Consider the following 26,024-nt stretch of genomic DNA (forward strand, 5'->3'; position numbering starts at 1 on the left):
CCACTTACTAGCTGTATATCTGGTACCACGATTTGGAAAAGTTTTCGTATTGTAAATACGTTGCGTACTCTTTGTGAAAAATTATATCCCCACTCGAGACTGTATTAATCTTTTTTGTGTAATTTGATTCGCTGAAAATCCGCCGAAATTTCAGCGATATTGCAGTATGGATGCAATAACGATAAAGTAATCTCCCAACAAATAACAACAACAACAACAAGGAAATAGGGGAAATATTCTAACTCTATGTTTTCCTAATTCTGAAAAAAAAAAGGAAAACAAGACAGTTACAATAGAAGCAATCAATGTTTGCATTACGTAGCTCGCGGAATATTTCGTCATCGACAACGAATGGAGAAATAACTGCTTTGTAAGTAAGATGGAAAGTATGAAAGGAAGGAATGTGACCAGATTGTATTACTTATGTTACAACAAAATGGACATAGTTGCAAAGTGTTTACACCATAAATCACGATTCGGAATCGATCTATAACTTTATAAAGCTTCACCAGCCAGTACTGGTCCGCGTACAAGATTTAGTAAATCTCTTTTGAAGCAATCTAATACATTCCATGCGTACTACGCTATTGTTTCAATTGTTTTTTTTCCTACCAAAGGTTTGTTGTCCTTTTCTTTTTAGAGATGCATATTTTCGGCGAAGTTTGTTTACAGTTTGGCCCAATTGAGATTCTCGTTTTTCCTAAACAATTAAATATTAGTTCCGTTTTGTTCCAGAGTTGCCGATAGATTTGAGACTCCCGGTTAACTTGAGGAATTCCGGATATCAACTTCCATTTTCGTATTTATCCCAATTATTCAATGTGATTCTTTATTCTCCTTGTGTATACCTAGTAACCACAATGAATAAGGATTTCTCGCCCATTGCAAACTTAAAACGATCATTGTTCGATTGAAAAGCTTGAAAGTATACATAAAAATATTCTTGTTATTAAATCAGATAGTGTGTTCACATGTCTCCTAACCAACGCGTCGAAGTCAATGCACGTGACACGCGTGCGTTTTTATCAATTTGGAGTTGGTTTGACACAGAAATGAAGGAGTAATGAAAGTACTAAGCAGGTTGAAACGTCTGATAAACTTCTTCCACTGTAAAGGCTTTCTTACTGCATCAAATTTAAAGCATTTTTGGTAAAGTAGGATGCTTTTATGCTGAGTCAACTCTCAGAGTAACAATCAAACCGTCAAATTTAGTAAACTAATCAGCTTCAACTCGCAGAGAAAATTGCGTACTCAGCACACTGATTGAATCTTTTTCCCAACATCTATATACCTTTACTTTCTAATCATATATTTTGTATGATGATATCTTCACCGAGAAACGGAACCATTGCTCCTTACAACTTAATGTTAACGGCAATAAGTGCAACAACATTATTGCATCAATACAGAAAGTAGAGCTCAGCCAGCCATATAGAAACACAAACAAATCTTCATTTAAAAAGCTCTGAGAGAGATTTTCAAAGTTCCTATCTAGATTTTGTGGAAATTATTTGCTCAAGATTATTTTAAATTTCACAAACTTAACCTAATGCAATAGCTACTTCTGTGTACACATATTAAATCTTTCGATATTCAAACCAGTGTAGCCAAGCATTGAAGAATTCAGTCAGATGGCTAAAGTCCTTAGCAGTAAGGCCTTTAACACATCAAGCAAGTAGCACAGATTAGATTAAGCAATTATATAAAGTGTCAGTGCAAGACCAAAGAGGCTGCTAACAATATCAAAAGCAAACAAAACAAACAATGCAAACATAATTACGAGAACAAAACAAAGCACTCAAGAAATAGCGGTTGTCGAACCCATTGTTGAATTCGGAACAGAAATGCAGCGAAGAAATAAACAAAAGACTCATGAATACAACGCACAATACAATTATATTTGCAAATAGGTTTGTAACCTTGTATATTGAAAAAACAAACAACCAACTAACCGTACTTTAAGGCGCATCCACAAAACTGTAATCTAAAATGTTTTCCTTGTCTCTTCCCGACATTCGTGCTGGTTGATTATTCGAAATGGGCTCAAATTTGTCCCATTTCAGAACGAAAAAACCAAAAAAAAAAATTGGTTGCCAAAAGAAAAACTACCCAATTTTGTAAACACGAAAATTCCATACATTGGTGATTACCATAGCAATTGAGTTCCGCCTCAATTATGACGTAGTCAGAAGTTTATAAAATTGAAGAAAAGATTGTAGAGTCGGAGATTTCCGTGACTTGGTGCAGAGTAGCCTCTTTCTCCAATTGCTCAGTTGTTGGAACCATTAGCCTTGTCTCGACCGAGATAGGCAAATAACACCCACAGAGGTTATACACATCAACAACCTACAAGATCATCATAGTACTTCTCAGACATCAACAATATCCCTCAATACTCACTTCTGCCATAGTGGGTTTATTTTAATTTTCGGGTTAAATGTTTATTTTTTTTATTTTTTTCTCGCACATTGTAAAGAATTTGCAAATGGCTGGTGCAAAACAACAAAACAGGAACCTTCATTTTTGACATCATGCAAGTATCCGCAAAAACACACATAACGCCCATGCCATACAAGCGAAAGAAATAAAAATAATAAACACATACATTGTACTGTTAAATTACGAATAATAACAATATTCGTAAAGGTAAACAATCATATCCATTTTGGTCCTCAATTGTTCCCTTTTAGGACAAATTAACAATTTTTTCAATCTTAGGAAACCGAGAAATGTCCAATTTTTGCTGCGAAAGAATAAGAATTAATGTTAAAACTTAGCGATTAAATCTAACACAGAATGGAAGAGATTATTTCTTACTTCGGTAAAATATGTAACATAGCTAGAAGCTAATTGCTTTTAGGGCGCTTTGAGATTTTGTAAAATGTAATGGGCATGGTGTGGTTTCTTATTTTTGGGTTACAAATGGACCCAGATTTTATGAATACAGCTTTGCCAATTTCAAGTTTATTTAAATACTGTTGTAAAAGACCATCTTTGAAAAGTAAGTCTTAATTTTTCAAAAACACCATTCAAAGAACAACCTAACTACTTCAAAGGTTACAGCAATATCCCAGTGCCAAAGCTGCCCCATTTTTATACCCACTCACCCCTTTCCAATCTCACAGCATAGGTGGTAAGATTCATTCCTTCAAATAAAACAAAATACCCGCTTAAACTCAAAAAACAACAATAACCCAACAATCCAACAACACTACAGATTCCATCCCATGTTGAGTTTATTATACTTTATTTCAATTCTCGCGACAACTGTGTTTGCATTCGATCCAACAAGCAACTCCAATGTAGCTGTGTATTGGGGCCAAAATTCCGGCGGGAATCAACAACGATTGTCCTACTATTGTGATTCCGATGCGGTTGATATTGTCATTTTATCATTTATGCATGTGTTTCCCAACCCTGTTCAATTGAATTTCGCCAATGCTTGTGAAGGTACTTATACCGCCAATGGTATTTTGAAATGTGATAATATTGCTGCTGATATTCAATCTTGTCAAGCCAAGGGGAAAATCGTCTTGCTTTCCTTGGGTGGTGCTTCTGGTGCTTATGGTTTTACTTCTGATGATCAAGCTAAAGAATTTGCACATACAGCATGGGATTTGTTTGGTAACTCCGACACTTTATCAGCATCGGAAAGACCATTTGGCAGTGCCATTCTTGATGGGTTTGATTTTGATATTGAAAATCATATCAATACTGGTTATGCTGCCATGGCTAATGAGTTGAGAGAAATTTTTGCAACTGATTCATCCAAGAGGTATTATCTTGGTGCTGCTCCTCAATGTCCTTATCCTGATGCATCTGTTGGTAACTTGTTACAAGAAAGTGTTATTGATTTCGTTTTTATTCAATTTTACAACAATTATTGTAATTTAGGAACAAGTTGGTTCAATTGGGACACTTGGTTGGATTATGCTGAAAATACTAGCCCTAATTCAAATGTGAAATTATTCGTTGGGGTTCCGGGATCAATTAGAGCTGCTGGTTCAGGTTATAACCCACCAGAATTGATTGAGGATTATTTGACTAGTGATATCTTGTCAAGTCAATATTTTGGAGGCATTTCAATGTGGGATGTTTCGGCAGCTTGGGATAACACTGATTCAAATGGTAACTTTGTTGAAAACATGAAACGATTAGTTGGAAGTGATTTCCAAGCAGCTGCAGTTTCATCGTCAGATAGTACGACTACAACCACAACAACCACGGTTACCACCACTTCAACGACATACACTAGCGGCACCACAACCACAACCACAACCTCAACCACAAGTTCACCTAGTTCACCTAGTTCACCTAGTTCATCCAGTTCATCTAGTTCATCCAGTTCGTCTAACTCACCAAGCTCATCCAGTTCATCTAGTTCATCCAGTTCATCTAACTCACCAAGCTCATCCAGTTCATCCAGTTCATCCAGCTCAGCTGGTTCGTCCTCACAACTTATTTCTTCCATACACAATGCTGATCTCACACCCACCGATTCCACGACATCAATCTCTTTACAGTCTGACACCAATACCCAAGAAGGTTCAATCTTAGAAACTTCAACTGATACCCAACAAAGCACAACGCTTGGTCAATCTTCATCATCATTAGCAACACAGACATCTCCTTCCTCATCAACCACACAAGATGCCACAACTACATCCAATTTGTTCACTTCGTTTGTTTTTGCACCTACTACAATGACCACCGTTGCTACTTTTTACAATATCATCACCACGAGAACTAATCTTCAAACGATATATGGCCCTCCACCAACTACTGCAATTTAGACAAAGATGCTTTTGGCCTTTGATTAAGATTTGAACGTTACTTCTTTTATTACCTTTTTCGCTTTGTAATTTCTAATATAAGTGTTATACCCGATTGTTTTAATTTAGGTTGTCAATTGTAGTAACTGTTGTTCCATTTTTAACCCATTTAGTACTTTCGTTGAGGTGAGATTCAAATAAGCTGATAATAAACCCCCGCCTTCCCAATTATCATAATCGTAGCTGTCAATTTTGTTTCTTAATGGCGACACAACTAGATTTATCATTGGATATGACGACTTGTTCAATTGCGAGATGCCTTGTGTTGTAAGTGGATGAGGACTCACCATCATCATAAACGTCTTTTTCTTGTGGAATTTGTGGTACTCTAATATTCCTGACAATTGTCGTACATCAGCTGCTCCTAACTTCTTTTTAGTATTCTTGCACTGAACCACTAATTGTATATCATTCAGTAATGAAATGGGTCGTTTGGAAGAAGATCCAGGAAGATGATTAAGTAGTGAAGAGTTGTGGAATTTCTGACCCATGCTATTCATCGTCAATGATTTTAGGTAAAACGAAGAAAGGTCCCATTGTCCGATAATATCTATTCCATTATCATTCGATCCACCACATCGAATCATATTTTTTGCATGTAATTTAGTTTCAAGTAAATGCTTGACATGAAATTCATATAATGTCCCACGAAAAACGGTTGAGTTGGTATTGACTTCCTTTAGCTTGCAATGTTTTAAATACTGACCCACATCTTCAAGTAATGGAGTTGAACTGTACCTTCTCAGCAATAGTTGATACCTCATTGTGTCGAACCCAGTGAAAAATCAAATGAACGCGCAAAACAAATGCAAAACAAAAATTCCGATTTCAGTTTCAGATCTAAAGGGGAAGTTTGAGCAGTGAGATTATGATTTCAATACTTCAATTTATAGCCATTACACTTTTAACCTCGGTTGTATCCTCAAAGAGAATCAATTTGTTTATAAAACCCATTGATCAAACAACAACTGATCCAATTGGATTTATTGAAAATGAAGCAGTATATCTTATGGATGTGGATCTACAACCAGATCAAGCCTACTGCATAGGTACTAAAGATATACACAATAATGAATGTTTCAGCTATCAATCCAATTTGCCAAACTTGACACAAGCTGTGTTTAACCTATTCCTTGATGAAGATGGTGATATACTGAGATTATCGTTATCTTTTGACAACAAGTTAGGTAAGCCACAAGTCAAAAGAAGAAAACAGGTCATTGCAGCACAGCCAAACATGAATCCTGATTCAATAAAGAAGCAAAGAGAAGAACAACAACAACAAAAGAAAGCAGGTAGTGGTGGCGATGGTGGTGGATCAATTGTTGAAAAGGTGAAAAAAAAGAAATTGATTAAAGAAATTGATGCTAATGGAGTTGAAGTTACTAGAGAAATCGAAGAAGAAATCGAAGTGGAAGTTCCAATTGACGATAGGTCATGGATACAAAAGAATTGGATGTATATTGTACCTCCATTGCTTATATTTATGCTAGCAGGCGGTGGTAACGAACAAGGAAGATAAACTCAAGTAACTTCGTTTAAAGGAATAGAAAGTGATCTTATCTATCTATACACACGTATATTGATATACGTATATGTATATGTATAGTCTTTATTTTTATTTCATCCGAGTGCGACATAATTATTCAAACCAGCTATCCAAAATGATTCCCTTTGTTTATCGTACTTGATGAGCCCGATCCTCATGGATCAAAGTGATTTACTTAAGGGCAGTGGCAGTGGCAGTAACGATCCATGGTTTCAATTGTTAGCCTTTTTAAGTTAGTCTTTTCTACTTTTCATTTCTCAAAAGTTTTGCAGCGTTGTAAGCAAAATACCCCTGCTCAATAACTAAAAGCCAGAATCTTTTCTTATGTGCTTCAGAGTAGCATCTGTATGGACCCCTTTTCTCGTTTACAGCTTTGTGCTTGTTCAGAATTCATATGTACATCTACATCTACATCTACACCATCACATTCTATGTCGTATTGCAGGTTATCAACTTGAATTTCATTTGGATGGAACGCCTTATTGTAGTCACTGTAACTAAAGCACACCTCCAATGGAGCTATCCCACTTTCCAAAACCATCCGGACCAGCTCCAAAGTGAAGCAATTACCAAGCCCATCCACATATCTGTCTGTGTATAATTCCAGCTTGAACTTCGTTAATATATATCATTCTATTTTCCTACTCAGAACAAATTCACATAAAACAAAATTTATGTCGCGTTGGTTTGGCCAATTATGTCGTTCTAATATTAAATGATTATGTCGCACTCGTACGAATAAAAAGTAAAAACACTGTACTGCATTCCTGTTTGTTGTTTATTGTTACTAACTCTCTCTTTGTTCTCTGTTTTCTGATGTAGTTGGTAGCGTTGGTTAAAATTTTGTTTCAACCAATAAAGAAATGGTAAATTTTTATTATTAACAAACAAAGTCATACTTGGAAGTACAAAGAGAATAAAGCACTAAACTACAGTAACCTACTAACTTAACGCTTTGCTTTGCTTACTTTACTTTACTCACTAAGAAGGAGAGAAAGAAAGAAAAAAAAATTATTACAACCAACCAAACTTAGCCAAACTCAAGTTTTGAAAACTTTTATATCAATCATATATTCCTGAGTTTTACTTTTGGGTAGACAATTCTCAACACACTTTGCTCATCGATCCCAACTACATATCACTTTTTATACAAATATTAATAGACCACTGTTTCATCTGAGAGGGTTCATCTATTTTTGCAACTACAACTACACATATACCCTTTTTCTTTTTATTCATTGATACACGTATATGTATTCCCACAGAACGATGCTTTCGATAAGGTCTCATATGCTCAAATCTTCCAAGCGTTGCATTTCTGCGTCTGCAAGGAGACTAGCAGACGTTGAAGTTACGGTTGATGGGAGGAAGGTTTCGGTAGAAGCTGGATCGTCGATCATTCAAGCAGCCCAATTAGCTGGTGTTCAGATTCCTCGTTATTGTTATCACGATAAATTAGCTATTGCTGGTAACTGTCGTATGTGTCTAGTTGACGTTGAGAGAATGCCCAAGTTGATTGCCTCTTGTGCTATGCCGGTACAAAATGGTATGGTTGTTCATACTGATTCTGAAAGAATTAAAAAAGCCAGAGAGGGGGTTACGGAGATGTTGTTGGAGAATCATCCTTTAGATTGTCCGATTTGTGATCAAGGTGGTGAATGTGATTTACAAGAACAATCGCAAAGATATGGTTCTGATCGTGGTAGATTTAAAGAAGTGGTTGGTAAGAGAGCTGTTGAAAATAAAGCCATTGGTCCTTTGGTTAAGACATCAATGAATAGATGTATTCATTGTACTAGATGTGTTCGTTTTATGAATGATGTTGCTGGTGCGCCTGAATTTGGTACTGCTGGTAGAGGTAATGATATGCAAATTGGTACCTATATTGAAAGAAATATCAATTCCGAAATGTCGGGAAATATCATTGATTTATGTCCTGTTGGTGCTTTAACTTCAAAGCCATATGCTTTTAGAGCTAGACCATGGGAATTGAAGAGAACTGAAACTATTGATGTTTTGGATGCGGTTGGATCAAATGTCAGGGTTGATTGTAGAGGTATTGAGGTTATGAGAGTGTTGCCTAGATTGAATGATGATGTTAATGAAGAATGGATTTCTGACAAGACTAGATTCGCCTGTGATGGTTTAAAGACTCAACGTTTAACTGCTCCATTGATCAGAAATGGTGATAAATTTGAAACTGCTACATGGGATGAAGCTTTGTCAACTATTGCTGCTGCTTACACCAAAATCAAACCACAAAATGGTGAATTGAAAGCCGTTGCCGGTGCATTGGTTGATGCAGAATCATTGGTTGCATTGAAGGATTTGGCTAACAAATTGGGTTCAGAAAATGTCACTACTGATGTGCCACAAGCCGTTGATGCTCATGGTTTGGACATTAGATCAAACTATGTTTTCAACTCAACCATTGATGGTATAGAAGATGCTGATCAAATTCTTCTTGTGGGAACAAATCCTAGATTTGAAGCTGCTACCTTAAATACAAGAATAAGAAAAGTGTGGTTAAGATCAGGCTTGGAAATTGCTTCCGTTGGACAAGAATTTGACTCTACTTTTGATGTCACCAGATTGGGTGATAATGCCAATGATCTTAAAAAGGTCCTTGATGGCGAATTTGGTGAAAAATTATCCAAAGCTTCAAGACCATTAATCATTGTTGGATCAGGTGTTGCTGATTCCAAAGATGCCCAAGCTATTTACAACACAGTTGGTGAATTTGCATCAAAACACAAGAACTTCAACACTTCTGAATGGAATGGTGTCAATTTATTACATCGTGAAGCTTCAAGAGCAGCAGCATTGGATATTGGTTTCAACACATTAACCGAACAAACTTCAACACCAAAATTCATTTATTTATTAGGCGCTGATGAAATCTCCAATAATGAAATCCCCAAGGATGCATTTGTTGTTTACCAAGGTCATCATGGTGATGTTGGTGCTTCATTTGCTGATGTAATCTTGCCTGGATCAGCATACACGGAAAAATCCGCCACTTATGTCAATACCGAAGGAAGAACTCAAATTACTAGAGCTGCTACTAACCCACCAGGAGTTGCACGTGAAGATTGGAAGATTTTGAGAGCATTGTCAGAATACTTGGGTGCCAAATTACCATACGATGATATTGTTTCAATAAGATTGAGATTAGGAGAAATTGCCCCACATTTGGTAAGACACGATGTTATTGAACCTGTATCTTCTGAAATTGCTCAAATTGGATTCCTTGATTTGGTAAATAAGAACAAGAGTGCTAAAGCTGTTGGTGAACCTTTGAAGAATCCAATTACAAATTTCTACTTTACTGATGTTATATCTAGATCTTCACCAACTATGGCTAAATGTGTTGCTGCATTTGGTGCTAAAATCGACAAGATAAAGGATGAAAAACCAGCTATCAACTTTTAAAATGAAAGTAGAGAATGGTTGGATTTCAAATTTTTTCATTTCACATTTAGCATAGGTATTCTTTTTTTTTTCATCTTGTAGCATTTATACATTTTTCCATGTACATTAATTATAAAAAATATCAAAGTATTTATATATATATATGATTACAAATTTACACTCCTTTTTCTTAAAAGACCTCACATAAGATGCAAAATCATTATTTATAATTGTTGTATGCACGTTCAGTAACGGATTTGTCATCTAATCTCTTATCTTCTAGGGACTTGGTAGAGAAATTAATTAGTAGCATCATTATTAGCCACCTTTTGATCGCCAGCCTTTGGTGATGACTTTTCATTGCCAAACATATTAAATAGGACGTCTTTTAATGAGCTCTTCTTTGCTAAATCTTCTTCTTCATCACTTTCGCTATCAGAATCAGCCACGGACTCGTGCCCATTACTATCGACATCGTTATTCTCTTCATTTTCGCTATTACTCTCCCCTTCTTCGTCTTCGTCTTTGTCTTCCTCATCCTCGTCCTCTTCGCTTTCGGACTCCGCAACTGTTTTAATTCGCCCCCAATGCTCCACCTTCACATCTCCATCCGCATGCCTATCTCTATACCCACCATTATTATAATCCTCATCGATACCCGGAATAATCAAATCCTGGTACGATGGTGGTTTACCAATATCCCTCATAATCATAATCCACGCCGGTGGAATACTCAAATCATTTTCATTCATACCCAATGCTTGCCTCAATTTCTTGGAAACTACACCCGGTTTATACTTCTTTGCCTCGTGGGTTAATTCATCCACCAACTCTTTACCTTCCTCGTACAACTCACCAAAAGAGGATAATCTCGGCTTGGATTGATTATGGAAGAAAGCACGATATAGTTTCTCATAATCCATATCTAATCTACCTAATTTAACTTGGACTCGTTCACGTTGTTGTTGTTTTAAAGTACGTTCATCGTCACCGGTTGTTTGTCGCATTTCTTCAATGCCGGTATCACGAATGAATTTGGGTAACTGGAATGGTGGTCTTTCTATACCTCTTTTAGATGAAAGGTAATCACGTTTGGAGCTCCAATGGGACGGTACGGGGATTATATTTGGTTGTGATTTAATAAATACTAGCAAGTAAGGATCTTGTGCATCAGCGTCGGTAGGCTCGACTATCTCTGGGCGGTGGGTGGACATCTTGAGGGATGATAACGGTACTTTATTTCGTAGCCTCAATTGTCTTTTGGATAGTTTGGTAGTTTGTGCTTGCTCATCTTCATCTGAGCCATCCGATGCATCTTCTTCGTCACTATGATTGTGTCCATTAGGTATTTCAACTAATTGTGATTCTTCCTCTGTGGGGATAGGGTTAAATTTCTTCAAAACAGATCCAAATTGCTGTAGAAGTGGGTCATTCTCATCCATCTTAATCTCTGGGATTGGATTACTGTGGTCAACTTTTGCATCAGACTCTGTTGACTTTTCTTCCAGTGGCGACTCCGTTGATCCATCCTCTTTGTTGCTCCTAGTCTCCTTGCTTTTCTGTTCTTCAAGCTTTCGCTGCTTAAGTCTCTCCCTTCGTAGCTGATTCTTGGATCTCTTTACTGACATTTAATGAGTTGCAACTTCAAAGTATTACTTAATGTGTATTTTTTCTCATCACATTGAAACATCCTATAAACTCTATTACATCAAACAAAACTTACCCCACAAGGGCGTCTATCATTTGTCCTTCAGCTGCAAAGCTGACACTCTCCGTAATGTAGCATCTATCTTTGCGTTCATCTCCTTTTCATTCTTGTCTAGCAACTCCGTGGCTTTCGCTAGTTCACGTTCAATATCATGAGCTATATCAAATGCAGTGGTCTTCTTCTCTGTAGATGATGAGTTTGGGTCTTGTCGAGTTGCATTTGATGCTGAGCCGTTTAAATGGGGGGTTGAAAGCCCAGGTAATGAGTTAGCTTCAGGTGCTGGTGTTTCCAGTACACTTCCCGACATTTGATTATTGAGCGATGTTGGTTGAACGAGCGATAAATCAATGATCTGAATGAATCTAGATAGTTATATCCAATATAATATTATTCAAATCCGTTCTTATACTTGTATAATCAATATCTTGTGCCGTGGCCTTATTGTTTGGTGCAAATGGATCTATTTTTGAGAGCGCAAAGTCTCATCAAAAAGTACACACGATTGATACCACTCCTTACCCATACGATCACCCGAGCTTGCAATGCAATTGTTCTTCATCCTACTAATAAGTCTTATTGATGTGTCTTCTGGGCTACTACAATCAACCCCAACTTTAAAGAATCGCATAGTTTATGATAATGCTCGAATACCAGTTGACGTGGCATATTCACTAACACAACAAAGGTCCAAACTGGGTCTGTATGAAATCATGTCGTTAACATCAAACAAAGAGGTTGTTCCTTATATTTGTCATCTTCCGGCAGATAAAGAGGTGAATATTTCAAAACCAATCCATTCTGCCACATCTGAGTTAAAGCAACGTGCAATAGATATCATTCAAGAAACGTTTGATAATGGAAATTGTTCATTAGCATTCAATATACAAGCAGGATATTGGACGGTGGGGTATTGCTTCGGTGATAAGGTTATGCAGTTTCATGAAGACCTTATCGATTTTATGAGTGGCAATCACAAGGCACAATTGCCAAATCATGTTTATGTACTTGGGAAATTCCCCAATGTGAAACCTTACAAACAAACCGAAATAAGGAATCAAAGAGGAGGACAAAGGGTAAAGCTAGATCCAAGGGACTTTATCGTATTTGACGGTGAATTTGGCTCCTTTGGAGATCACGAAGTCGATTATTCAACAAATACGCAAAAGTTTATCAAACATACATTGGGTAATGGAGAGATTTGTGATTTGACACTACAACCAAGAACAATTGATATAGTGTACAAATGTGATCAAGTTTTTGGAAAGCCACGGATAATGGAGATTCAGGAAATCAAGACGTGTCAATATCAAATGATTGTGAATGTGCCAAAACTTTGTCAGATTGAAGAGTTTAGGAAAAACTTGATTCATGAGAATATAATAAATATAACATGCAAAAGGATAGATGAGAAAGAAAATAAATCAACAGAAACTGTGTCTTATGACACTTTTTTCGATTATCACCTGCCTAATAACCTGGAGTCCCAAATAGCCAAGATTAAGAACGAGAAAATTGACTTGAACCAATTTCATATTAACCCCATTGGTGATGGGTTTTACCTCGGAAGTTTGAAAGAAGAGTATAAAACTGATCTACCATATTGGAATACCCGAGTTATTGCAATGAATTCGAATCAAATTGATGATAAAGACTTGTTGAATAGATTTGGCAAATTATTTCTTAACGCCATGGAGAGGAAATTCCCATCTCCAGTCATGATAACTGACAATATAGCAACAACACTTCAATGGAATGACTCGTTCATATACTGGATTGAAATGTTTGATATATTTGGTAATTACATTGCTTTGTTCAAAATGGCTCGCGATGGGAAGGTAGATAATCATGAAGTTGAATTCCACAAGATTAATGCAGTGAATGAGGAAAACCTTATGGGTTTCAACTCCGACCTCAGCTACTTTAACCACCCAAATAAGAATTGGAATTTTGAATTCTTTAAACGAAATCAGGAGTCTCTGAGTATATAGCTGTATACGGTAATATCCGCTACCAGATGATTTTTAAACATCGGCTGTCTCTCTCTGTTTGTTTGAAGAAAAAAATTTCTATTTTAACAGCGGTATATAGGCCGTATAACCATACCATAAACTAAACTACATAGGTACCACGCTGTAGCTCACCAGAACCGCACAGTTAACACAACGATGATGTATTCAATAAGCCATGTGTGCAGGCGATCCATACAAAGTAATGTATCCAGAAGGAGGAACTTTTCATTATTTTGGAAAATGCTATCCATGAATGATCCCAATAAAGAAAAGGATGAAAGAAAGTTGTATAGTTGGGATGAGTCTCCATATGAGGATATTCGAACACATGCGGCACTTATAAGAGCAAAAGCATTGTGTCCAGTAACACACAAACCTGTCAATTTTGTATGCCCGTATTCGGGAATACCTACACATGCATCAAAAGAAGCATGGGAAAAGGATACAGAATACCATGCAAAGAAGAAATATGAACTTTTGAAAAAAGTCAACTTGTATGAGCATGATTTGAGATCGGGAAGGAAATTTGAAGAATTTGCATTTCCCGGTGAACAAGAGAGGGATTTCATGATTAATATGAGTGATTGGGATTCATTCTTTTATACTAGAGATTTCCCACCTATGAATGATGAATTTAATTTAGCAGCCGCCACTAAAGTCCTTACGTATCCAATGACAATAGGATCTATTTTGCATAAATTTTCGCCTTATCAAATTGAACCAAAGGGTCCAGTGACTGTGGAAGGAGCCAAGTCTTTAGGAGCATTGAGGTACACGTTATACCCACCTTACCAAAAGACAATTGATGGAGTAACACATTTTAAAGAAAGACCAATTAGGATATTCATTTTGGGTCCTAGAATGGAATCCATGTTACCAGGATATGTTTGGAAGCAATTTGGATACTTGTTCCCTAAAAGTAGGTTTGAAATCCATTTGATTGGACCTGAAGCATATTTTGACAAAGAAACAAGATCATTTGCTTCTGTAAATACTCCGAATGGACGTCCATTGATTGAAAGATTCGATGATCAGATCACCATCCACCACCACACTCAATATTTCAATGAACTCTACGATATGGGTGACTTGTTCCCATTTGATCCATACTTGGATGTTTTTTTCCTATTCCACCCTGGTTTCCAAACTGCTGATCAAATACACTGGGACAAATCATTGAAAGGATTATTGGAATCCAAATGCCCGATTTATGTTACTGGTTTCCATGATGAAGACATTCAAAGGGAGATTGATTGGTTGAAACGTCATGAATTGAATGGTGAGATGGACTTGCTTATGCAAAAATCGGACAATAAATTTGCCTGTACGAAATTGGACATTGTTGATTCAAATCCCACAGAGACATTTAATTTGAATAGTAAGGTGTTCGGTTTCAGAGGTAAGAGGTATCATGCCATCAAGGTGTGATTGTATATAGCAATAGGTGTACATTTTGTAGATATTCCTATCCTTGTGAATTAGATATCGTAGATCTCCGTTGAGGAACAGGAAATCTTTAATTTGCACCGCGAAACTTTGCTTACACGTAATCCAATTCTGATTCAGCTTTTCAAAACGTCATGACCGAGCTACCCCCATCCAGGATTCATATATTGATTAGATCTACCGAGCTTAATCTTCAGAACGAACGATCACTATTTGAAATTAATTCAAACACTACAGTCAAAGAGTTGAAACAATCAATAATTCAAAGATTGGACAACCGACAAGTGACAAGGACATTTTATGAACAAGTGGTATTGTCGTTTCAAGAACGGGTACTTCCAAATGACCCTGCAACTGATGAGCTTGATGTTCCTGTGGCTCTTCAACTTACAAATGATGGAATTCGAGAAATGAATAATGTAATTCCAATAAATCTACAAATCAAAAGTGCAGTCAATGGAATTCTAAGTCGAGAGTTTTGGCAAGATTTAACTGCAGAGGATAGATTCGATTTCCTACCGATAATCAATCAAGAGACTGAAAGTGCACAGAGTGAAAATCACATTGAACCCAATGTGGCAGTAATTGAGCCAATGAAAATTGTGGCTGGTGATGATTGCGTATGGCAATTGACAGGTGATACTCATGAGTCAATCTCGGATGGCCATGGAACAAACAAGCTTGTTAACCAAGATGGTATCTCCCAAAAGATTTTTGAAATAACCTCAACGACAAATGGCAATGAAAAGGTTGCTTTAAACACTTCACAATGTATCATAGTGGACAATGAAATTCACCAACCGTACATGCTATTGAGCCCTGCTGGAATTGCCAAGGTGGATTCCGTCTTCAAACTGCAAAAGGTGAAAGTGGTGTTGCAAAATCAGACTAATGCCGAACATGTCCAGGATGAACAAGGAGGTAGACGCCAATTTGATGATGACATGTTAGAACGAGTTGTATCCACCGGAAAGCGTTTGCTATTGCTTGTATTCAAGATTGCATTCGTCTTAATTTTCCTTGGCTACAAACCTAATAAGCACATGCAAGAAAACTGGATCAAGTATGTTGTTTTGTCCCTTGTGCTGTTCAATATTTACGTATTATTTTTCACTGGTGAGAATCGGATCCAGAGACTACTAGAGCCTGGCCTTGATTTAGCTCGTCAACCACGTGCAACTCAGAATTTCATCCAAGGAATTCGTATCTTGACAAGAACTAGAGAACATGTTTCCAATCTTGCTCTTGGAGTCCAGAATGAGCTTTTGGGAATAGTTGTTTCTCGTACTTGGGATTTTGAGTACATAATGAGCAATGAGCCCAATTGGTACCTTGCAATTGCATCAAATTTTGAGAATTTATGGAAAGATGCATTGATTTACGTGTTATCAATACTGCCATCTTTTCAAATCAAGCTTTATGATGAGTTGCATAAACGGAAACGCATGGAGTTGAAGTTGTTTCAAGAAAAGGTACGTCTGTTCTATGATCTTGTGTTGCTGCTTATACAAGAGTATAATAAAAGGCATACTCCTAGTTTTAATTTACCTCAGGCTATTGAACTTGAACCAGTACTTGAAATACTAGAGACGGAGAGAGAGGAAGAAAAATTTGAGTATTTGGTAAAATACTATAAATGCTTGAAATCTACATTTGATGTATTCAACAAGCTTTATGTCAAACACAATTCATTGACCAATGACCAAGTTGACTTTTTGAATAGTGAATTTGATAGATTTGTAGCATCTCGTAATTGATTCCTCAGTTTATATCATTGAGAAATTTTGTGCGAATACATTTGAACAAAACGCGTGCTGATCCTATCAATCATGGTTAAACTAACTGATGAAAGTCGTGCATTTCATTATGGTGTATACTCCATAGTATATCAAATACCATCTGGGAAAGTCACTACATACGGTACGTATAACTGAAAGTAGAAACCTTTATGCAATAATACTAACATGACCCTAGGACACATCGCATATCTACTAGACAAACCAGGCAATGCAAGACAAGTTGGATCTTCTCTCAAGCATTGTACTGCTGTAATTCAAGACTTGAACCGAGGTTTTGACCCCAATGAAGAAGAATATCTCAACATTGACTCTCTACCGTGGTGGAGAGTGCTTCTGAGTTCAGGCAAAATTTCTCCACGAGAAAATTCACAAGGTCAGTATCTTCAGGCAGATCGTTTGCGAGAAGAGGACGTGTCGGTCTCACCAGTACATTTAGTTGATTTAGAGGAGTACGGTTGGTTTCCTGAAGATGTGAATCTATGAAATAAATATATACATTTGAATAATACAATTTACATACCATTGGACAATTTCCTTTTAGTTTCCATTGATTCCGTAGTGGTTGCCTTCGACTTGACCTTATCCTTCTTGGCTCCATTTTGGCCTCTGGGAAAAGTACCACGATATCCATTTTCTACTCTCTTTTTACTATTTTGTTTCTTGTTGTCGATTTTCAATCCACCAATCTCTTGTTGTACTTTGCGAGATTCTTCTTGCCACCACTTCTCGAATTCTTGTTCCTGTTGAATTTCAGCTAATGACTTCTTAGGTGTATTGTTTTCTTGGGTATATTCTACTCGCAGTGATTCACCACGCATGACTTCAGCTAATGATGGTGTGGAATAAATACTGGAAAGCGAGGAGGTGGACGAATTTGCATGGATCATTGGCGAGGCAAGATCACGAGTTGACTTGGATGACGACTTCGTTGATGGAGCGCTAATTGGTGACTTTACCCTCTTGTCATCCAAGGCTGGGAAGTTTACAGAGGGAGCAGATGGTGGTTTTTCAGTGGTTATAGCTGCCCATGGTGCTACATCAGTTTGCTTTTGCTTTGAAGTAGCCTCCATATTTTCATTGAACACCGACGCTGCAGTAGCCGCAGCCAATTTTTTCCTTTCCTTTTGAGATAGTTTCACATGAGGTCCCATTTTAGGTTTAAATTGTTTCGAGTCATTTGCATTACCCATCAATGCAAAAGGCTCGGGTGATTTCGAACCCGACCTCTGAGCTTGTGAATGTGACGTGGAAGGGGGTGAAGTTGCCCATGTCAAGCGAGGTGATAACGCTGCTTGCGAAGTGATTTGAGCAAACTTGTTAAGCGAGTCGCTAGTACTAGTCTTCCTCTGCATAGTAGATTTACCATCATTCTTTGTTTGCTCTCTCAAAGGTGGGCTCAGATCTTTTATCTGTGGTTGTGGATTTGTTTTTATCTGCGACCTGGACCTTGATTTTTTTGAAACTTCAATAAATTCATTTTCAACTGCTTCTTCAATAACAGTTGGCGAATCTCTGTTACTTTCAACAACCAAATTCTTTCTGAAATCCACGATATCTGCATTCAAAGTAGAGCTCTTTCTTGACTTTCTTCTCTTTGTGGGCTCTTTCGGTTTCTTCACTTCCAATCGTGGATCAACCAATGGTTCAAATGAGGAAAATCCCTTTCGGTCACTCATGTAGTATTCATTGTGCAGATTCAAATCAGAAGCAAAACGAGTGGCAGATATCGAGCTTGAGAACAGTTTGCAGAATTCATCCTTATCATTTGTTTCAAATTCGAAGCAATGTTCAATCTTTTCCACGATTTCCATGGGAATGCTTTGAAACATCGGGTCATAAAGAAGCACTTCAAGATTATGATGAATAAACCAACAGCACTGTGAAAACAACTTATTTGCGGAAATGTAATCGGCATTAACGACCAATGACAATACATTCTGCATCGAAATCAACTCAGCAACTGCAATTTCAAACACTGCCTTCAATTGGAACAACAACAACTCATCAGCAATTTCAATCATCTCAAGTGCTTCATTTATGAATGTCTCACATTCATCAAACTTGAATTTATAACAGTTTAACAAATCCTTATCTTCAACACCGTATAGATGTCTTAACACAATTCCCATTTGTGATTTAGTTAGCCCTGTAAAATCAAGAACCATGGGGGACGAAATTCCCCACCTCTCAGATAAAATTGTTTCAAAAAATGCCGATCTCACCCTGAGAATATATGCATGAGCAAACATATACCCATCCTTTAAATCAAACTTGACAGATCCGGATGACGTTGATAGCATATTAGTAAATCCTAGTCGAAGTTGTTTTGAACCGAAACTTACTCGAAACAAGCTGCATAGATCGTCAAACTCATCAAAAACTAACTTTAAGTTGTCCGGGACTTTCAGGCGTGACCCAAAGCTGGACCATAAATCCACTTTAGTACCCATGTAAACACTTTGCATAAATAATAGTACAGAAAGAAATTTTGTTTTAGATCCAACCTCCAAACAAGAATCGATGGAGTTCCACTTAGCATGAAAGCGTTTTTCTATAATCATGTTTCCCTGCTCCTCGATCAACTCACTGAACTTGGTTGAAACACTTTGAAGAAAGTCCTTGTGAAAGAAGATGCTCTTCAGGTCATCAAGTTTTATACTGGCATCATAAAGCTTATCCCGACCCTCACTATCGTTTTCCTGTGATCCAAACTTTTGGGACAAGTACTTCTCCGTTTGCATTAAACTCCAATTAATTTCATTCTGCTCGCTGTGAGCACTATCTGTTCCAGTATCCATTAACTGATCTTGCTTTCTGTACAAGTCCATGTCAGACATAGGAGATAGCTGATGTACATCACTAATAAAATCATTGATGTGAAGCTCCATTGGTAACAAATCGATCTCGTCTCGTATGAACCCAAACGATAAAAATTTTGGATCACAAGTCACTTGCACAATCCTATTGACATTTTCAATCTTTTTAAATTTGTGTTTATTAACCAGGATGGGCAAGACGGCCCCGCTCATTGAATTTCGCCTTTGACTAGACTGGTTAAGCTTCAAAAATACTATCCCAGCTTTTGTACATAAGACAACGGATCCATCAGTTCCCATATCAAAATCAACTACCTTCATATCTTCGTTCTGTGGCTTCCAAACATTAACATACTTGGTGTTTTTGACGTCAGTAGAATTCAATGAGAAGCTCATGATGGAACCATTCGACAATAACACCATAGAGCTATTGGGACCTCGGGTGATAATCTTTATAATCACTGTTCCTTCGGTTAACCGCCGAGGTTTGAACAAATCAAAGTTTTTATCCCCCAATCCCTTTACAGGGACCTTGGGCAATTTGTAATGTTGAAAATTGTAGTATACATGAATATCGTTGAGTTCCGTTACCACACAAGTACATAGCTCTGTGGTGCTGACGCATTTAATTTCATCTCTTAGATTTGTGCTCCTTGGAGATGTTTGAACTTCCCCCTTTACAGATTCGTCATGTAACTTAACTTCAATGTCGTCACGAATGCGTTGAATCCCCATTTGGCCCACATTCAATCCCCAAAAATACAATTCATTCTTTGTCCAAGTGACGGAATGAATTTTGGATACATCTACACCTAAAAGCTTCCTGGATTTATTTTTTCTCAACTCTCCAGCAACTAATACAGGTGTAGCAATCCAATCATCCAAGTAATTGTTGATAGCTTTTGTAGATGGAGTATTGACACCTAGTTGGTTAAAGCCGTTCATCCCCCATGCATACACGTCACCATCACTAGTTAGAACAATTGAATGATTGTTCGAAATAGCTATATCCTGTACCGTTTTCGATTCATTATGGAAAAATTCAACTCTCCTAAACTTGAATGAGCTTGTCAAATTATCAGAACCGTGGCCCAACCTTCCTCTAGATCCAACACCACAGGTGAATACATCCCCATCAACAGTAATAATTGCAGCATGGTTTTTTGAAATGACCATCTTCTTGTACCTCGGCTTACAAAACCTCTCAGCTAGAATTTCGGACTCATTTTGTTCGCAAATGAACGCATCGTCAAAAACTTTTAAAGGTTGTGATCTATCCTTTGAATCTCCAAGACCTAATTGGCTATTGCTGTTGCACCCGATCACATAAATATCAGAACCACCTCGTATATTATCAGACAGTTGGAACTCATCAATGTCATACTCCTCATCCTTTGAAATATCTGTACTCAAAAGCAATCGCTTAGCGTTTGAACCCGTCTCGCCCTTGCTTCTCCAATTATAACCATCAAGAACATCTATGTATTTCGGAAGTGAATGGACACTCGAAAGATTGTGATCCACCAATTGCATGCAAGTATACCCACACCGATCCTTGCACTTAAGCAACTCAATGAGGGCTCCATTCGGCGCAAACAAATTGCCTAAGCTGGTATGTAAGTATTGAATCAATATATTGAAGCATTGTAGTCTTTTATAAAAAATGATATAGTGCATACAATTCCATCCATTTTCATAGTCACAAGCATGTAGAACAAATTTGAAGCTAGGGTTCTTTGTAAGCTGGTTCAAAGACTCGGGGTCATTCAGTAATATAGATACATGGAGCACGGTTCTTCCGAAAACGTCACGAGTCAACAACGCATCTTTAGTTAGTTTCTTTAAGTTTGGAGCATTATCAGTTATCATAATGGGGCAAACAAATAATCAGTGAAATGGTAATCAGCTAATATAGTATCAACACATTTGATTAATTACAGGGGATCAGTTCTGTATTCAAAAGAAGTATTTGCGGGGACAAGTGGCGTTTATTATAAAAATGTGAAGATTCACATTTGCATCCTTTGATTGCGTAAACTTTTCGAGATTTCATTCAAAACCGCGACTACCACGTTGCGTACAAACAACAACAACAACGCACAAAAATATATACAAACTAACCTTCTATTAATTGGATAATACTACAATAGCTACTCTACTTTGTCAGTGTCTCTACCAGGGCAGTGGCATCATTCGTATCGTCCATCTGTGTGTCTAAATCAGCTGTATCCAAAGCTTCATTAGGAACGTCAGGAACGTTTTCGGTTGTTGCTGCATCGCCTCCATCTGCCACCTCGCTAGACTTTTCAGCTTCCCCTTTATATCCAGACTCATTATCGCCAAAAGGGGTCTCATTTTTCTCCTTCTTCACAACAACTTCACCCAGTTCTGAAGCATCCCTATCCTCCTGCACGCCATTTTCATTTTCCTTTTTAGTCGCAGGTGATTTCTCTGTTCCATTTTTGCCTATCTCCGTTCCTTTTGACTCTGCGGTGATCGTTGCCTCAGATTCTTTTTCAACATTATCATCTATTATCTCATCATCTTCGGGCAAAAAGAACGAGCTCGCAATAATCTTCTTTTTAATAGTGGTAATTTTACCCGTTGGGGGCAATTTCGGCCTCACATTTCTTTGTTTCTGTGGCAACTCATCATCCTCTATCAACGCAAATAGTGAATCATCAGGTAAATCAAGACTTTCACCTTTCTTCTTTTGTGCTTTGACATACAGCTGTTTAGAACGTTCAGTCAACTTTTCATAGAATGGTGTGAGTAATCCAATTTGATGATTAACATCACTAGCGTACAATTTAGCAGGCTCATAATCTTGTAAATCTTCATACTTGTTGCGCTTAGTTGCAGCACCATTACCACTGAATTGATTATGTAACCGCGAATGCAATAAATAAATTGGTATTGAAGAAGTCAACATGTTGAACTCTTTATCCAAGCCCAACTCCTTAAATCCAAAGAAATCATCACCCAAATCATTTGAAAAGTCTCCGGTGATGAATTGATCACTATTATCAGCAAAACTCTTTTCATTGAAATTTTCCAATCCAGGTCGCAACAAATCTTTCAAGAAATTGGAGAGACCCAGTCGCAATTCAGTCAACTTCTTTCGCTGTTTTATAATCCTTTCTTGAATAAATGTGTATAAATCATCCGGCTTGTCAACACCATTTTCCAACAACGACAACAAAATGATTTCCGTCGGTGACAATTGATTTCGGGAATTAGTCTCACTATGCATCTTTAACGATTTGGCAATATTACCAATATACATTTCAGCAATCTGGGTTAAGGTGCTAATTGCAGCACTCTCGGTGCTTTCAAATCCTGTTTGCATGGCAACTTTGGCTACATTTCTCCTCAATACGGCATATTGTATATCACGAGTGTTTGGATCATGATTGGGTAATTTGGAAGCTGCGTCACAATCTACCTCCTTTATGTTCTCAATCTCTGGTTGTTGCATTTGAGTGTGATGTACAAACTGCTGTGTTTGCATCTGTCGTATTAGCGAGATCTTGAAGCAAATCTTTCTAATCTCTTGAATTTCGGAAATGTTTTCAAAGTACAACTTGTTCAATCCAGATTCATCAGATAAAACAAACTTTGATTTCAATTTGGAAGCATCACCTCCAGTCTGTTGCAAAAACACATCGACCAACTTGTTTTCCGTTATGTCTTCGACCTCCTTACTTACTCCTTCAAATTCAAATCCGGGTAAGCCTCCAGTTACATCGTACTCAACTAAATAAGGTTCATCATTCTCTAGCAAATTATTGTTTGTCTTTGAAATGACTTCCTGATTGGACAAGTAATGATTGAAATTCAGCATCTCATTTTGTTTCCGAATCAATGCTGGTGCATCTGACCGAAGATGTGAATCCTTATCAAAGAGGTCAGCTCTTTGTGCACAATAATTGGCACGGGAATTGGCAGTAAGAGTTCTCCAAGCTTGCAACTCGGGGTCAAACTCTTCTTCCTCGTTTACTAGGTTTCCATTATTCATTCCTGCTCCTCCCTCATCGTCTACTCCAGTTCCATTCATCTCTTCATCCTCTTCCTCTTCTTCATCATTTGCGCCGACACCATTTGGTTTCAGTTGATCTTCGGCACTTATTTCAGTGGCTTGATGAACTGGGGTTCCTGCTGCCGATGGTGTTACTGTACCAGCCGGTGTCCCACTCCTTGATACAACAGCCTCATTCTTCAAATCATCCAGACGAGTCCTTTTCCTTCCTTGTTTAGCAGATTTTTTACCACCTCTAGCACCCTTATCTTCGTCGTCTTCATCTTCGTCTTCTTCCTCTTTGCCACCCTCCTTGAGCCTCTTTTTCAAGTCGGCTTCCTCCTCTTTCTCAAGGTCAGATTTACTCTTGATGGTTATATCGGGAATGGATGGTACTAACTTCAAGGTTTTCTTCTGCATTGCAATTGCATGAGCTCTAATAAAATGTTTTGGATCGGCATTGTAAGTTAAACAATTACTCCAAATCAACATGAGATCATCAACAAACTCTTGCTTCGAGTTGTATGCCAAATTTTTCAACTTTTTCATAACTGTATTTAAATCCATTGGTTTTTTGATAATTAGGCCATAATTGGGAGCTTCTCTTTTGGAGACTTTGTTTAGGAAAAATGTTGAATGCTCTGTGTAATTGCGCAACTCAGTGACAACTTTCTCACAGCTTTCGTATAGCTCCTCCTGACCTATCCGATCGTCATTTGCCCATTTGCCCCTGTTCTTACGAACGTCCATAAATAAAGCACGAAGTTCGTGGTCGTTCAACGGGATCTTGTCCCTCTTGGCTTCGATAGTTGATAGCAAATGCTGTAGTGAAGTCGAGCCAGTGCCCAAGGCAATCTCCATTTGAGTTCCTGGTTTTTTAGTATTGTTTTCGGAAGTATTGTTATTTTCTGGTTTAGTCTTTTCCAACTGGAGATCGGATTGTTCTAACTTTCGCCTTTTGATCAACGTCTCTCGATCATATTCAAAATTGTGATACACTTTGTTAAACTCTTGGATAATCTTGTCCAGGTTTTCGCTATTGCCTTCCTCATTTGATTCAGTAGCGGTGTTGTTAGATCCCTCATTCGGTACATTCTCGTTTTCAGTATCATTGACGGGTTTTGTAGCAAATATCGAGGCCGGTATTTCTAACAACAACTGATTTAAATCATTATAGCGTAGATTATTATCCTTTGTCTCAGTATCATCTTGCAGTTTGGTTTCAGCTTGTTGTTCTTCATTATCCTCTTCATCATAGTCATAGTCTTCCTCTTCCTCACGTACTTGAGGCTTTTCAATTACTTTCTTTATTTCCGTTTCGTATTCTTGCTTGTCTGCCCTACTCATGGAGTCGATCAATTCGTAATCATCAGTTACTTCTTCAATCATATTTAGATTCTCGTCCAAAGATTTTGACTCGTAATAAAAATCAATCGCTTTCTCCCAAAGAAGGTATCTTATATGTAGCGCTAGCTTTTTACTGAACGCAACGCCTTCTTCAAATGACTGCTCCAAGTTTTGCTCGACCTCATCCAACTGTTCTCCTTTGTCGTTTTCGTCGTTTTCGTCGTTTTCGTCTTTTTCCCCAGTTTTCTCTTGTTTATCTTCCTGGTTCTCTTCCTGTTTAGTATTCTTCTCTCCAGCCTCGTTATCCTCAATGACATCTAGTACAGGTTTTTCTATCTTTTCGTTGCCAATTGATCCATACGGTTGATCTTGTTCACTTGTCTTTTGCAAGCACAAATTACCTTCGAGAAATTGACTCCACACCTCTATGTCGTCCAACAGTAAAATATAATCCACAATCTTGTATTGAGTTTCATTGAGGAATGTTTCAAAAAAATGACGTTGTTTCAATCTTTTTGCAAGTTCGAATAGACTCTGGGAATCATTTTGTTGAAATGGGTTTAGTTTCTCCATGGTAGGCTATACTTCGGAATATTCACGGAAACTGTGATATCAATTTTTCTAGTCTTTAAGCTCTCTCAGTTGTGAAAAAGTTCCATCTAAAGCTGGGTGAAGTATTGGTGTGTCTGAATTTTTGATAAACGCTATGGAAATATCGAATATCCCAAAGTGATTTTAATGTTATCGCAAATGACAGCGCTTTTAACTCCTTTTTTACTAATGGTGACGTCGGTTGATAGTACCTTAAAATACCTCTGGGCTCCTTGGAGAGTCTTGTGATTGATGGAATGTAGATGGGTGAGTTAAGTGTCCCAAAATGTCAATTTCTCTACCCTTTGTTTATGTGGGTTTCTTTTTTTCTTCCGTCTTGAAAGCTACCGAGAGTTGAAAAATTATGAGGACAAATAAATATGCTGCAAAATTCAAACACCGAGACAAGAAGTGATTCTAAATCGCTTTCAAGGCTACAGTAGTGTTTAATAAAATAATAGTCCGAAGTTAAGGCAATTAACTTTAGATTTTAGGGGC

General features: G+C 37.6%; 13 protein-coding genes across 13 annotated transcripts; 7 read left to right on the plus strand and 6 right to left on the minus strand. All coding sequences in view use genetic code 12, as the record gives it.

Annotated features, from left to right (window-relative positions):
• Positions 1 to 3,227: 3,227 nt before the first annotated feature.
• On the plus strand, positions 3,228 to 4,793 carry CORT_0D00740 (Cht3 major chitinase; the record flags this gene model as incomplete). Its single annotated transcript, XM_003869010.1, has 1 exon — positions 3,228 to 4,793. One exon carries the CDS (start codon positions 3,228 to 3,230, stop codon positions 4,791 to 4,793), a length of 1,566 nt encoding a protein of 521 aa, XP_003869059.1.
• Positions 4,794 to 4,897: 104 nt separating this feature from the next.
• Positions 4,898 to 5,596, minus strand: CORT_0D00750 (Rrg7 protein; the record flags this gene model as incomplete). The annotated part of the gene is made up of 1 exon (XM_003869011.1): positions 4,898 to 5,596. The coding sequence occupies one exon, from the start codon at positions 5,594 to 5,596 to the stop codon at positions 4,898 to 4,900; it is 699 nt and encodes a 232-aa protein (XP_003869060.1).
• Positions 5,597 to 5,700: 104 nt separating this feature from the next.
• Positions 5,701 to 6,354, plus strand: CORT_0D00760 (hypothetical protein; the record flags this gene model as incomplete). The annotated part of the gene is made up of 1 exon (XM_003869012.1): positions 5,701 to 6,354. The coding sequence occupies one exon, from the start codon at positions 5,701 to 5,703 to the stop codon at positions 6,352 to 6,354; it is 654 nt and encodes a 217-aa protein (XP_003869061.1).
• Positions 6,355 to 6,712: 358 nt separating this feature from the next.
• CORT_0D00770 (hypothetical protein) lies at positions 6,713 to 6,922 on the minus strand (the record flags this gene model as incomplete). Its single annotated transcript, XM_003869013.1, has 1 exon — positions 6,713 to 6,922. One exon carries the CDS (start codon positions 6,920 to 6,922, stop codon positions 6,713 to 6,715), a length of 210 nt encoding a protein of 69 aa, XP_003869062.1.
• Positions 6,923 to 7,632: 710 nt separating this feature from the next.
• CORT_0D00780 (NADH-ubiquinone oxidoreductase) lies at positions 7,633 to 9,813 on the plus strand (the record flags this gene model as incomplete). Its single annotated transcript, XM_003869014.1, has 1 exon — positions 7,633 to 9,813. One exon carries the CDS (start codon positions 7,633 to 7,635, stop codon positions 9,811 to 9,813), a length of 2,181 nt encoding a protein of 726 aa, XP_003869063.1.
• A 278-nt stretch (positions 9,814 to 10,091) lies between these two features.
• Positions 10,092 to 11,420, minus strand: CORT_0D00790 (hypothetical protein; the record flags this gene model as incomplete). The annotated part of the gene is made up of 1 exon (XM_003869015.1): positions 10,092 to 11,420. The coding sequence occupies one exon, from the start codon at positions 11,418 to 11,420 to the stop codon at positions 10,092 to 10,094; it is 1,329 nt and encodes a 442-aa protein (XP_003869064.1).
• A 111-nt stretch (positions 11,421 to 11,531) lies between these two features.
• CORT_0D00800 (hypothetical protein) lies at positions 11,532 to 11,807 on the minus strand (the record flags this gene model as incomplete). The annotated part of the gene is made up of 1 exon (XM_003869016.1): positions 11,532 to 11,807. One exon carries the CDS (start codon positions 11,805 to 11,807, stop codon positions 11,532 to 11,534), a length of 276 nt encoding a protein of 91 aa, XP_003869065.1.
• A 235-nt stretch (positions 11,808 to 12,042) lies between these two features.
• Positions 12,043 to 13,488, plus strand: CORT_0D00810 (hypothetical protein; the record flags this gene model as incomplete). The annotated part of the gene is made up of 1 exon (XM_003869017.1): positions 12,043 to 13,488. The coding sequence occupies one exon, from the start codon at positions 12,043 to 12,045 to the stop codon at positions 13,486 to 13,488; it is 1,446 nt and encodes a 481-aa protein (XP_003869066.1).
• Positions 13,489 to 13,665: 177 nt separating this feature from the next.
• Positions 13,666 to 14,937, plus strand: CORT_0D00820 (Mss51 mRNA maturation factor; the record flags this gene model as incomplete). Its single annotated transcript, XM_003869018.1, has 1 exon — positions 13,666 to 14,937. The coding sequence occupies one exon, from the start codon at positions 13,666 to 13,668 to the stop codon at positions 14,935 to 14,937; it is 1,272 nt and encodes a 423-aa protein (XP_003869067.1).
• A 152-nt stretch (positions 14,938 to 15,089) lies between these two features.
• CORT_0D00830 (Fgr34 protein) lies at positions 15,090 to 16,712 on the plus strand (the record flags this gene model as incomplete). The annotated part of the gene is made up of 1 exon (XM_003869019.1): positions 15,090 to 16,712. One exon carries the CDS (start codon positions 15,090 to 15,092, stop codon positions 16,710 to 16,712), a length of 1,623 nt encoding a protein of 540 aa, XP_003869068.1.
• A 72-nt stretch (positions 16,713 to 16,784) lies between these two features.
• Positions 16,785 to 17,237, plus strand: CORT_0D00840 (hypothetical protein; the record flags this gene model as incomplete). Its single annotated transcript, XM_003869020.1, has 2 exons — positions 16,785 to 16,875; positions 16,930 to 17,237. 2 exons carry the CDS (start codon positions 16,785 to 16,787, stop codon positions 17,235 to 17,237), a joined length of 399 nt encoding a protein of 132 aa, XP_003869069.1.
• Positions 17,238 to 17,266: 29 nt separating this feature from the next.
• CORT_0D00850 (hypothetical protein) lies at positions 17,267 to 21,439 on the minus strand (the record flags this gene model as incomplete). The annotated part of the gene is made up of 1 exon (XM_003869021.1): positions 17,267 to 21,439. One exon carries the CDS (start codon positions 21,437 to 21,439, stop codon positions 17,267 to 17,269), a length of 4,173 nt encoding a protein of 1,390 aa, XP_003869070.1.
• Positions 21,440 to 21,725: 286 nt separating this feature from the next.
• Positions 21,726 to 25,508, minus strand: CORT_0D00860 (Spt7 SAGA transcriptional regulatory complex subunit; the record flags this gene model as incomplete). Its single annotated transcript, XM_003869022.1, has 1 exon — positions 21,726 to 25,508. The coding sequence occupies one exon, from the start codon at positions 25,506 to 25,508 to the stop codon at positions 21,726 to 21,728; it is 3,783 nt and encodes a 1,260-aa protein (XP_003869071.1).
• Positions 25,509 to 26,024: the final 516 nt, after the last annotated feature.

The sequence above is a fragment of the Candida orthopsilosis genome, assembly GCF_000315875.1.
Source record: "Candida orthopsilosis Co 90-125, chromosome 4 draft sequence".
Taxonomy (NCBI): domain Eukaryota; kingdom Fungi; phylum Ascomycota; class Pichiomycetes; order Serinales; family Debaryomycetaceae; genus Lodderomyces; species Lodderomyces orthopsilosis.